General features: G+C 33.4%; 3 protein-coding genes across 3 annotated transcripts; all 3 read left to right on the forward strand.

The window, feature by feature from the left end:
- The first annotated feature begins 976 nt into the window (after positions 1 to 976).
- Positions 977 to 4,920, forward strand: LOC105639702 (caltractin). The gene is made up of 7 exons (XM_012223835.4): positions 977 to 1,117; positions 1,783 to 1,903; positions 1,982 to 2,018; positions 2,102 to 2,129; positions 2,431 to 2,583; positions 2,667 to 2,769; positions 4,652 to 4,920. Exons 1-7 carry the CDS (start codon positions 1,115 to 1,117, stop codon positions 4,714 to 4,716), a joined length of 510 nt encoding a protein of 169 aa, XP_012079225.1. The 5' UTR covers positions 977 to 1,114; the 3' UTR covers positions 4,717 to 4,920.
- A 1,029-nt stretch (positions 4,921 to 5,949) lies between these two features.
- On the forward strand, positions 5,950 to 9,533 carry LOC105639701 (pentatricopeptide repeat-containing protein At5g39350). The gene has a single exon (XM_012223834.4). The coding sequence runs from the start codon at positions 6,182 to 6,184 to the stop codon at positions 9,053 to 9,055; it is 2,874 nt and encodes a 957-aa protein (XP_012079224.1). The 5' UTR covers positions 5,950 to 6,181; the 3' UTR covers positions 9,056 to 9,533.
- A 426-nt stretch (positions 9,534 to 9,959) lies between these two features.
- LOC105639976 (ethylene-responsive transcription factor ERF109) lies at positions 9,960 to 11,512 on the forward strand. Its single transcript, XM_012224183.4, has one exon. The coding sequence runs from the start codon at positions 10,119 to 10,121 to the stop codon at positions 10,674 to 10,676; it is 558 nt and encodes a 185-aa protein (XP_012079573.1). The 5' UTR covers positions 9,960 to 10,118; the 3' UTR covers positions 10,677 to 11,512.
- The last annotated feature ends 1,470 nt before the right edge of the window (positions 11,513 to 12,982 follow it).

A 12,982-nucleotide genomic window follows, 5' to 3' on the forward strand; every position in this document is an offset into this window, starting at 1 on the left:
GACAGATAAACTGCATGGGCTAAGTATATAATATACATTTTAAATTGAAATTCTAATATATATATATATATATATACACACACACACACTATGTTGAAGGAAGCGATAGCAGCATCTTGTCTTCCTAAACATCGATCTGCCATTGCATTCGTTATTGCTCAAGTCCTTTTCTGACCCTTTTGTTTTTCCTTCCTCTTTTTAATTTCCCTTTTATGTATAAAAGAAATTTTGTCTACTGGGTTCACGTGTTTAATCAATTTTGTTATACCAAACAGTGATATTATTTCTCTTCGCAAAAGAAAGAACACTATCTGTTCTTGATTTCACTTATTGGTTGTTGCATTTTCTTCTTCTGGGTAATAAGATTAATCACCGAAAATGATGTAAAGTGCAAATTCCAAAACAACTCATTCTTCTCTGCCATATAAAACAACTCATTCCAAGACAAATCAATGTCCCATTACCATTTACTATGGTATGGTACTTTATTTTCAACGTGAATGGTTCACTTTTAATTAGATCAATAATAATAAATTCTTTCTTTTTTTTTTTTCATAATTTTCTTATAAAGAGAGAGATTTGAACCCGGATTTATACAGACTGTATACTCACTTATTGCTAAAGTATGTCAACAACTAGTATAAATCGATAATTTAAAAAATATTTAAACAAAATAATTGTAGGTTAATTTTTTTATTAACGTGAAAAATGAGAGATCTCGAGTTTCAGCAATTGGTGAATAAAAAGATTATTAATTATGTTTTACACAAATAATATATCACAAATTAAAGTGAAGAAGGAAATTAAAATTTAATAGTAACCATTTATTCGAATGGGAAATTAAATAATAAAATTGTAGTATTGAAAATATATTAATGACAACAAAAATTGAACTAAGCCAAACGGGCCTTTGGCCCAATTTAATGGTGCTCGGTGTGTTGAAATTTGAGAACCCTTGTAATATGTCTGAAGAATAGTCAAGCCCAATATAGTCTCTGCAAGCGAACCGTAAAAGACGATCAGTATAGTCTCTAGAAAGAAGTTTCAGCTTCTCTGTTGAAGATTTCTACAAGACGCGTTAGCAATCTCATTTCATCTCATCCTTTGGAATCCAATGGTTTGTTGTTTACATGAAACCCTAATTTTAGTTGTTTTCTTTCTTTTTCTTGTTCCTATTTGATTTCTGTGCTTTTTCAACAATCAACTCAAAGCTCTTTGAATTTTGTAGATCATCAAGAAATTTTGTTAATTTGATTTGGGAATTGGAAATATATCTAGGTTGATTCTTGTTAGAAATTATCTTTCTGTATACGTACGCGCTTGAATGCTTCGCACGGGCTCAATAGCTTAGATTTGGCTGTCATGGAGATGTGTTTTCAAGAATGCAGATTAATCGTGTTGTCTCTTTTAGCAATGCCAGAGGGTAAATTGGGTTCCAACTAATTAGTGGCACACTATTGTTTATTTTTGTCAAGATGTGGGTCAAAACCATTTTGTTGAACAAATCGAATTTTGGATGTCTTCATTTATTTAGTGTTTTGTTTCATGGACATCCCTTCTTCATAAATATTAGAAAAAATGGTTGAATTATCGTTTCTTGGAAGCCTGTGGTTATTTGCGTACTTTACAGTTATGTTCTTGCTTATATTCTGTAGTAAAGAATTGAGCACCGGATTAAGATAATATTTTCTTGTTGGAAATGTTAATACAAGTTGGATGATTTCTTTAATTCATTGAATTGCTTTTTTGATGATTGCTTTTTCATGCATTATACCTCAACAGGCACCTCTTTACAGAGGAGTATCGAGGAAAGATAAACCTAGAGGACGTCATCATGGTTTAAGTCAGCAGAAGAAACAAGAAATTAAGGAAGCATTCGAGTTATTCGATACTGATGGCTCAGGTACTGAAAATATTTTTTGCTATTTGTCCTTGTTATGTACTTAATTCTGTTATTCATTTGTTAGACTGTGTTGTCCAGGAACTATCGATGCTAAAGAGCTGAATGTTGCCATGAGGTATGAATATCTCTTCAGATCTGCTAAAATTGTTCAAAATTTTGAGCCATGAAAATACTGGAACTAAACTAATGTTATAACAGGGCACTCGGTTTCGAAATGACAGAAGAGGTACTTTCTATGCCTTAGTATATGAACATATTTGTCATTTCTGTATTTCCCACTGGTCACAAATAATATTCTACTGTTTCTTTTTTCCTATTTTTTGTGCCCGTGGTGTGAGACTGGAGTACATCCCACTCTGATATTCTTTTCTCATTCACTGTTCATTTTAGAACAATAAGAAAAAATAAAATTCCCAGCCGATTTACATTCTTTACAATTTGTAAGCATGATAGTATCCTTTCATTCCAAATTCTGTTTCACGGAACTTAACTGCAAAGCTTACATATCCTTAAATGTGACATTGCAGCAAATTAATCAAATGATTGCAGATGTAGACAAGGATGGCAGTGGTGCAATTGACTATGATGAATTTGAGCATATGATGACGGCCAAGATTGGAGAAAGAGACACTAAGGAGGAGCTCACAAAAGCATTCCACATCATTGACCAGGATAACAATGTGAGTGATTTTTTTTTTTTTCATTTGTCCTTAAGTTTAGTTTCTTATTCTCAGTAACTTATTTTTTCATTTGCTTGATTTAGGGAAGCATATCTGTTGATGACATAAAGAGAATAGCAAAGGAGCTGGGCGAGAACTTCACTGACAGAGAGATACAAGAGATGGTTGGGGAAGCTGACCGAGATGGTATGTTTTTCTGTTTATGTTTTGGATCGAGTTTGTAGGAACTATTCATGGAGAGATCTAGAAATTCATAATGGTTGGGGCAACATCCACACAAACACATGTATAATTTGTTCCTAGAAATAAATTAAAGTTAAATTTAGAATGTATATGAGCGGGTTATCTTAAATGGATAGTTTTATTTAAAAGATAAATAAATCGGCCACACAAGTCAAAACGAAAAATAATAACATGTTATATGTTGGAATTTATTAGATTAAAAGGTTAAGCAAAAAGTTTTGTTCAATTCAAATTTCACTAATTAGTCTTTGTACACAATAAATGCAATATTAAACTAAAATTAGTGTAGTGAAAAACAATTATGGGGGGAAATTAAAATATTTAAGTTGAGGCAAATGTACATAATATTAAGTTAAAAAAAAAATATATTAATATACATGTCATGAGAATTATATGGAGGCACTGGGGGCAAGTGCCCCCATCGCCCCATGCTAGATCTGTCCCCATTGATGGTGTTTAGGTTAAAATTGTATTTTCGATTCATTATCTCCTGAATTGCACTAATTTCTCATTTTCTGTGATTGATATAATTTCTTTTCTCTAATTGCATGCGTCTATTATCATCTTTGCTCAATTTGGTCATTCTTATAAAACAATAATACCCTATAAATTGTGTGCCTTCTGTTTTCTTTAGTTACTTTTGTAGTTCCCAAGAAGGGATGCTGTGTTTGGAAGATTTTCTCTCTCAATTTTTTCACAACATAAGAACTTAGTAGCATAGAAGAAATAAGGAGGATGAAAGTATTTCCTTTTTCTTATTTGTTCTTCACAGTATCTCTGACATTGATCGAGCTGTTAATCACTTATATTTTCGTTTGGAAGTCAAATTTTGAATTTGGTTGTTCAAATGATGGAATAAATGGCCTTCTTTTATAACCATGGAAGCACCTTTTTTCTCAGTAGCTTTATGATATTTTTTGCTTAAAAGTTACAGTCAAAGTCATAAAGCAAATGTAATAACACTGAGAAAAATTCATTATCTGATCAGTTGTGTTATAATCAATTGTCATGAAATTGTTGGAGATACTTTTGAATATTAGTCTGATCAGACTATTTCAAATGCATTGCTAATGATATTTTCACCTATTCTGCGGGGAGTTTGGAGTGGGGAGGAGGGCCTTAAGTTGACCACCCCCTGTGATTTGTCAATGCAATGTTGATTTGGTTTCAAAACTGTCCTGTTTGTGGACCTAAGCCGTATATGACTCTAATTACCAGATTATCTGTTGTAGTTTTATCTAGGGTAAAGTCATAGTAATCTTGATTTCCAAGCTGCTGTATCAGCAGCATTTTAATTTGCAGGGCTGCTGGGCCTTTTTAGTGTTCCACTGTTAAATTCTTGTGCTCCACAGATAGAATCCCAGGACTTTTGTGTTCAGAACCTAAGTAGGAACTGACCTCTTTAGACAAATGCATATAGGAATGCTTTGTTTTATTTTAAGAAAAATGTTTTGAATTATAAATTTGTCTTAGCACTTTGTGTGTTTGTGGTTACTTGTTCTTACTGGATTCGCAATGCACCCTTGTCCTTAGGTGCAACATATAAGAATTCCTATTCAGTTTTTCATAGGAGTTCTAGTTTGTTGTTTGGTATCTATTGGTTTACTGTACTCTTTATATGCACAGATGTATATGTTAATGTGGTCTTTGGGGCTCGCTTCCGTGTGTGTGTCATTAGGTCGTTGCAATGTGTTCGTGAGAAGTTTAATTTTATAAGTCTGAGGTTATCATTTTCGCAAGCAATTCTTTTCAGTACTAATTATGTAAGTTTGAGATACTCGTCAAATCTTCTAGTGAGAAATGTAATGGTTTATGAAATGTACAGGTGATGGAGAAGTGGGCTTTGACGATTTTATGAGGATGATGAAGAGGACAACATATGGATACTAGAATGAGCTTCTGCACTATTTTAATGGGATCTTTGGTTGAGGGCATGCAGTAGCTATAGTATATTTGTAGAAATAAAAATATTCAAAAGAAAAAAGGAAAAAAGATTTGCGTGTAGTTTTTCTATATTGGACGTATGTTGATGTTGTAGCTTCTCTATATGTTGACTGTTTTGAGTAATTTAAATAGCGTTTCATTTTCTGTTTATTATGTTCATTAGTTCACAAGTTCACATCTGAAGATAATATTGAATTTCATGGACTTACCAAAGACAGCTTTAGTTAGCCACAGCTTGAATAAATGCAGCAAAAAAAAAAAAAAAAAAAAAAAATCTAATGTTATGCTCTTCTAGTTGTTTTTCTTAATAGAGATATTTGAGGGTCACAATTTTTTTTTTTTTTTAAATATTTTTGTATTTTACAAAAGAGTCAAACACACACACTCATACAGAATAATGTACAATTTGCTTTTAAATTTATTGGCAATGTAATTTACTCAATCTTTTAAGTTGATTTTAATAAAAAAATTTCAGTCAGAAAATTAATTTGATTTATTTTTTAACTACCGCACACGTGAGGGACAAATGATAAAAAAATAAATTTAATACAATTAAATTTTCAGAGAAAAAATTGATCCTTATTCCAATTGAAAAAATCGTTTCCATGCCATTCCGAATCATGGGCGACAATATCTACTTCCTTCATCTATTTCATTCAACTCAATTTACTGTATATCACATAACAAAAAATATGCATAAAAAGTGAATAATAATTAATGTTATAAAATTATATAATATAATTGATGTCCATTAAGTTTATTAAGAAAATTATTTATTTTTCCGAAAGTTATATCTTTTAGAATAAAAGGTTATATTATTTAAGATGAATGTTTATATCATTTAATTTGTAAGATTGCATCATTTAGAACGAATGATTATATTGTTTAAGGTGTAAAGTTATGTCTTTTGGATAATATTTTGTATCATTTAAATAGTTGCTTCATTATTTAAATTGTGAAACTAATATTCTAATACTAGAAATTTATTTCTCTTTCCTCTCTCTTATTCTATCTGCTATTTTTATATATACTCTCTATTTCTTATATATCATAATAATTAATAAACATTAAAAGATTAAAAAATAAGGGCAAAAGAGTAAATGTGGACCACCGCGCCTTGCCAATTTGCAACGGTTTTAACTCACTCTGAGTGTCTGTTGGATTTTACTCTAATGTCACGCGCTAAGTTTCTGTAATTCATTCCAAAAAAAGCCTCTCCAGCAAACTCATATAAGAACATCTGCAGTAATGGCGGGAAAGGCAGAGCTTCTCATATAAGCTAGCAATTGCTAACCATGTAATAACTTTGAACCTTTCATGGATATTCCTCTCTCGAAACTCTTTCCTAAATCTCTCGACAGTTATTTGTCGTTTCTACACCACTATCCGATCTTTCAAACACAAACCTTCAATGTATCATTCTTTCAAATCCAAAACCATTAACTTCTCAAATTTCTTTCCCTTTTGTAAAAACGTCAATCACCTCAAGTCTCTCACGTCTCTTCTTGTAGTCCATGGTCTAATTGAGCAGAAGGGTTTGCTTAAAGAACTTTTAAAGGCTTGTTTTCATGTGGGTGCCTTAGATATAGCTCTCTCTTCCTTCAATACAATAAGAAAACCAAACGTGTTTCTACAAAATTTGGTGATTAGGGGTCTTTGCAATTACGGGTTGCACGAAACTGTCTTGTCCGTTTATTTCAAGTGTCGGAGTTTGAGTTATCCGTCTGATGATTTTACGTTTCCTTCTGTGATCAAGGCTTGTTCGGCTCTTAATGCTTTAAAGATTGGAAAAATACTTCATTGTATTGTTTTGCGAACTGGGTATGATCAAAATGTTGTCATCCAAACTGCTCTGGTTGATTTTTATGCGAAAAATGGTTATATGGGAACTGCGCGTGTTCTGATTGATAGAATTCCCCAACCAGACTTGGTTTCTTGGAATGCTTTGGTTTCAGGTTATTCTTTTAATGGGTGTGATCATGAAGCTCTTGCGGTTTTCAAGCATATGGTTTTATCGGGTTTGAAGCCTAATTTGAGTACTCTGGCTAGTGTAATTCCAATATGCACCCGTTTAGGATGTTTGGATATTGGAAGATGTTTCCATGGCTTTGCTATCAAGTCCGGATATCTTGTGAATGATTTTTTGGTGCCTGCTTTAATATCAATGTATGCTAGTGATGTGCATTTGTCTGCTGCAAAAACATTGTTTGATCTTTTGCAGGAGAAGGATGTTGCTGTTTGGAATTCTATGATTGCAGCTTACATGCAAAAGCAGTTGCCTTTTGAAGCATTTAATATATTTCAAGAAATGCACTATGCTGGTGTGCAGTCTGATTCAGTCACTTTTGTGTCTATTATTTCTTCATGTGAGTTTGTTGGTAGTATCTCATTTGGTGAATCCTTTCATGCTTGTGTTATAAAACATGGATCAGAAAATCATATTTCTGTATTAGCAGCCTTGGTGTCCATGTATGCCAAGCTTGGTGATATCAGTAAAGCTGAATTCCTTTTTGAAAGGATGCCTAATAGAAACCTCTTATCATGGAATGTGATGGTCTCTGGATATGTGCATAATGGGCTGTGGGATGCAAGTTTGGCAGCATTTTGCGAAATGCAATTATGTGGATTCATTCCAGATGTAGTGTCAATAACTAGTGTCCTTTCTGCCTGCTCCAAACTTGAGGCCATTTTGCTAGGCAAGTCTGCTCACGCATTTAGCATCAGAATGGGAATCAACTCAAGCCTTATTGTGTCAAATGCACTCCTCACATTTTACTCTGATTGTAATGATCTTGCCTCTTCCTTTAATCTGTTTTTCAAAATGGACAACCGAGATTCTGTGTCGTGGAACACTTTGATATCTAGATGTGTGCACAGTGTAGAAGTGGACAAGGCAGTTGAACTTCTTCATCTGCTGCAGAAAGAAGGATTGGCATTGGATTTGGTGACCCTGATAAGCATTCTCCCCATGTACCGTGACAGTGAAAATTTGGGTCAAGGGATGACTCTTCATGGTTATGCTATAAAAAATGGGTTTTCCTCTGACATTTCCTTGGCCAATGCACTTATTACCATGTATTGTAAATGTGGAGATCTAGATACAGGGAGATTACTATTTGAAGTTATGCCCAGAAGGTCTGTAGTGTCTTGGAATGCCCTTATTGGAGGGTATCGAGTTAACAACCTCCAGAATGAGGTTTTGACTAGCTTTAAACGAATGATAAATGAGGGTTGGAGGCCAAATTCGGTAACTTTGCTAAATCTATTGCCTCTATGCTGTGGACAACTGCAGGGTAAGTCTATTCACGCTTTTGCAATAAGAGCAGGAATTTCACAAGAAACTCCTCTTCTTACATCTCTGGTGTTCATGTATGCTAGATTTGCAAAGGTGAATACGTGTCATTTTCTATTTGAAATGAGCAAAAAGACAGATATATCTTTGTGGAATGCTATTCTTTCTGTGCATATCCAAACAAAGAATGCCGAAAAAGCAGTTGCACTATTCTGTGATCTCCTTCGAATGGGCTTGCAACCTGACAATGTAACAGTTTTAAGTTTAATTTCGGCATATGCTCAATTAAATAGCCTAAAACTTGCTGATTCTGTAATGGCCTATGTTGTACGCAAAGGATTTGACAAAGATATGGCTATCAGCAATGCGCTTATAGACGTAAATGCAAGATGTGGAAATATTTCAGCTGCTAGAAAGATGTTTGAGAGCTTGCTTGAAAAGGATGCTGTATCTTGGAGTGTGATGATTAATGCATATGGTATGCATGGGGAAGGCAAAGCTGCCCTTGAACTTTTCTGGCAGATGCAATTTTCAGGCATGAGACCCGACAAAATTACTTATTCGAGTATTTTATCAGCTTGCAGCCATGCTGGTTTAGTCGAGCAAGGTTGGATAGTCTTCAATTCAATGATAGAGCAGGGGATATCACCAGAAATGGAGCATTATGCCTGCATAGTGGACCTACTTGGCAGAACAGGTCACTTGAGAGAGGCTTTTGCCATTGTTAAGAAGCTAAAATGTAAGCCATCAATTAGCCTACTCGAATCATTATTGGGTGCGTGTAAAATCCATGACGATGTCGAACTTGGGGAGAAAATTAGCGGGATGATATTTGAAATGGACCCAGAAAATTCAGGATCATACGTTATGCTTTCTAGTATGTACGCATCAGCTGGACGGTGGAGAGATGCGAATAGAGTAAGGTCTAGTATAGAAGAAAGAAGATTAAGAAAAGTACCAGGATACAGTTCAGTTTTCTTTTCTGAACATTGAATCTGCATAAAAAACGCGTGATGAAATCATGCAATGACTCTAATGTGGAAGAATGTTGATCCAAAAAGCAACAGGGAATGGAATAGCTAGCAAGTACAGTTTGATGTAAGATGGAGAATAGCTAGACAAGATGGATTCAGTTGCCGACAAGCCGTTCTTTAATTTCATTATTGTTTGTGAAAACGATTCCATGAAGGTAACAGCGAGTATCCACACCCGTTACGGGAGTTTTCAGTACAGTGCAGAGACTTTATGAGGGCCGTTGCGTGCCAACGGCTCCGCTATCTAAGGGTCGGTGAACCTCCAAAATCCCGTTCCAAATTGAAATTTGATTTGAATGGCTACGATTCCAACCAATTTGCACCCCTGCATGCAGTTGATATTTAATTCGTACCCATTAACTATACTGTAAGTGTTGGATAAAGATTTCAATCTTCAACTAATTCTATCAGCTATATTTTGAAATTTTTTTATAAAATGGCAGCTAATTTATATTTATATTATTGTTGAATTTCATTAACCATATAAAAATAATTATAATAGAATTACAATTTTTCAGATTAATATTTTATTTATAATTCATTAAAAATAATAAAGTTTATATAATATTATTTTTAAAAAATTTAATTAGTATTTTTTATTTAAATAACATACTAAAATAAAAAATAACATATTCAATCTTTAAAATTAAAAATATTATATATTATATACTATAATATAAAAAATAATTATACTTTAATTATTATTGAAAATTTTAACCGCTATTAAAATTGTATCCGAAGCTAAGCTACAAGCTACCGGCAATCATATTATCAGCAAAACGACCCTACGTAAGCCATGGAGCCAATGATAATACTAAAAATAATAATTTTAAGCTTTATAGAGTGGGACCACCTTGGGCTCCACTAATTGCAGTTTCTGCTCACTTGTGGAGATAGAGTTGCGTGTAAAAGTTGTCCATTTGTCAGCTGGCATTCCAGTATTAATATTTAAACGCTTCCCGCCCACTCGTCTTCTCTCCAGTTACTGGTAGCGAAACCTCTTGAAAGTTAAGACGAAAAAGATGAACATCACCACAAATATAAATCGTTTAACCAGCGAAGAAGAAGACTCCATCATGGTTGCCGCTTTAAAACAGGTGATTTCTGGTGACACGTCATCAATAGCTCCGCCCAACATTATTCATATTCTCCAAGGTTCTGACAAATGCCCCGTCTGTAACATGGATTCAGTTGACTGTCTCGGCTGCAATTTCTTCGGGTCTAACCAAGAAGAGAAAGATGATAGTAACAAGGAAAGAATGAATAAGAAGAAGAACAAGTACAGGGGAGTCAGACAAAGGCCATGGGGGAAATGGGCGGCGGAGATACGTGACCCGTGGCGGGCAATTCGCGTGTGGCTCGGTACTTTCAGCACGGCAGAGGAGGCTGCACGAGCTTATGATACTGCTGCAATTAAGTTTCGTGGAAACAAAGCCAAAACAAACTTCCCATTATCTGATTACGCACAAACAAGCAAAAATAACGAAAAGATGGAAAAATATAAAAATGCAGGAGAAAGCAGTAGTAAAGTAGTTGCAGAGGAAGATGATTCAATAGATTCGATGATGATAGAAGATTAAACACGTTTCCAAATGCAAGAAAAACTGTCGCGACCTCTGTTTAATAGAAATGCAAGTAAAACCTCCCTCGTTTTCTGGTTTAACTTGTATTTTGGCTTGGGCTTATCTTTTGGATTATACTTATTAGCTTTTATCTTGTTGTTGTGATAATCTTTTTGTGATGTATTTTTACAGGATTTTCAATGAGGTAGCTAGGGGTGTATCTGGAGAGCCTACTGGCCAGGGTTTAGTTATGAGTTATATTAAATTTTTCATGACTATATGTGTGTATATATATATATATATATATTAATAAATTAAAATATTATTTGCTGATTAGAAAAATAGAAATGAATATCCGCATTTGCAATAATAGAAGGTCATCGGTTTAGAGAATGGGCCATTAGCACTTTTCTTCTTCATGATATTTGTGGGGTTTTACCCCGGATTTTGTCTAAGCTAATGTATTTCTTTCCTACTTTTCCAAAAAGAAGAAAGTGCTTTCTCGAGTTTGACTGCTGCGAATTGAAAACCTAAGACCTGGCGTTGACTTGCTATATATGGGGTTGATGGAGGAATAATAACTAAGCGCAAATCTTCAGAAAGGCAAGAGAAGTGAGAGAGCGAAAGGCACGATAGAACGTAAAGTCTTCAGAAATATTATCCGATGACATGACACCCAAGTAAGCAAACACAAAGGAAAAATACAGGAGAAAACGTGTACCAAAGTAGTTGCAGAGGAAGATAAAACTCTACGTAAATGTAAGATAGAACTGTTGCAGAACATTTAAATGTATTACAGTGGTAAGCATTTTCCTTTTAAATTACAGAATACAGACCATGCGCCACGAGGAAGCATCTAAGAAACAAAAAGTCAAGTCTCTCTTTGTTAAATGTCATTTTCTTTTTCTGAACTGAGTGGAATGTCAAATGTGATGTGAGACCACTTTTGTCATCGACTTCCCCTTTGACCAGGGACCACGGATGGAAAATATTACGCGGGTAATTGCATATTTTAAAAAAATATCTTCGTTGAAAATGTTCATATTGGAAAATATTAATTGGTCTCCTTACGCCGCATATAACATTCCCGCGCTGTGTCCCCACTTTCTGATATGCGCATGTAACAGAGAATTTGTTCCGTTACTATCAGGATGAGGAAAGTGTAGCATTTGACTTTAAGAAGAAGACAAAAACGGAAAAAAAAATCTAATAAAAGGGCCATTTGTCGACTTTGGATGAAGGAAGTTTCGAAAAGAAAACCAAAGTTTAACTTTTTGTATACGACGGGCAGTCGTGTGTTTGACTTTGACTTGACAAAGGATTGATTTGCCTATAGGCTGTTTATGGGCGAAATAAATGAAAAATAATTTTTTTATTAAAATGAAAATATTTTTTAACATATCTTGAAAAAAATGAATAAAGTATTAACAAATTTTAAATAGGTTGGGTGGTGAATACTATGTGATAATTCTAAATATTGTATATATATATAAATATATATTTTTGGTGTAAAAAGACTTATAACTTAACAGGCATGGTTGTGTAAATATTTTACACATCTAAATTTCTTAAACTCTACCAAGTGGTATAATTTTTAATAACTTATATGTTACATTTCACAAATTTCTTATGAATTTTTACTTTTCTTATAAGCAAATTTCTTGTAAAAAAAAAATTTAAAATGGCAATAAGACTAAAATATATTTTTTCTTATTGTAGTTACTATTATATGTTGCAATATAATAAAAGAAAAAAAATAGCCATTAATAATTTTGTATTTTTAGAATACATGATAATCAAAACAAATTGGATAAATTATAACTGTATTATTTAAAAATTTATAATTGTACACCCACAAAGTATAATGATATAAACTCATATTGGACTTCACTTATATAAATAAAAAAAAATTAGCAAATTTTAAGGTAGATAAAATTTAGGATTCAAAAAACATAATTAATTTATTAAAAGATTGTATGGAAAAACAATTACTTATGATGGAATAAATTTTTATTTTTGAATAATTGTTTGATGTTAATAAAATAGATCAATCTAGTATTTTTATTTTTAAAAAAGTGGTTTGATGTTAACAAATCAGATCAATCTAGTAAATTATAGGTATAAATTGTTCAATAACTTCACATTTATTTGTATATCAATATAAAGAAAGTGAGTGAAAAATAGATGCAATTAGAAAACAAAGGCCTAATCCAAATTCCGGGGGCCATCGTCTCTTCCGGCTCTTACTTTTTGGAATGCGGGCCGTTACTTTATCAGACACTTTACATGGTAATGCAAGGGCAGAAATGTCTTCTTGTCATATA

The sequence above is a fragment of the Jatropha curcas genome, chromosome 3 (genome assembly GCF_041381405.1).
Source record: "Jatropha curcas cultivar XTBG-Jc1 chromosome 3, XTBG_Jcur_1.0, whole genome shotgun sequence".
NCBI lineage: Eukaryota > Viridiplantae > Streptophyta > Magnoliopsida > Malpighiales > Euphorbiaceae > Jatropha > Jatropha curcas.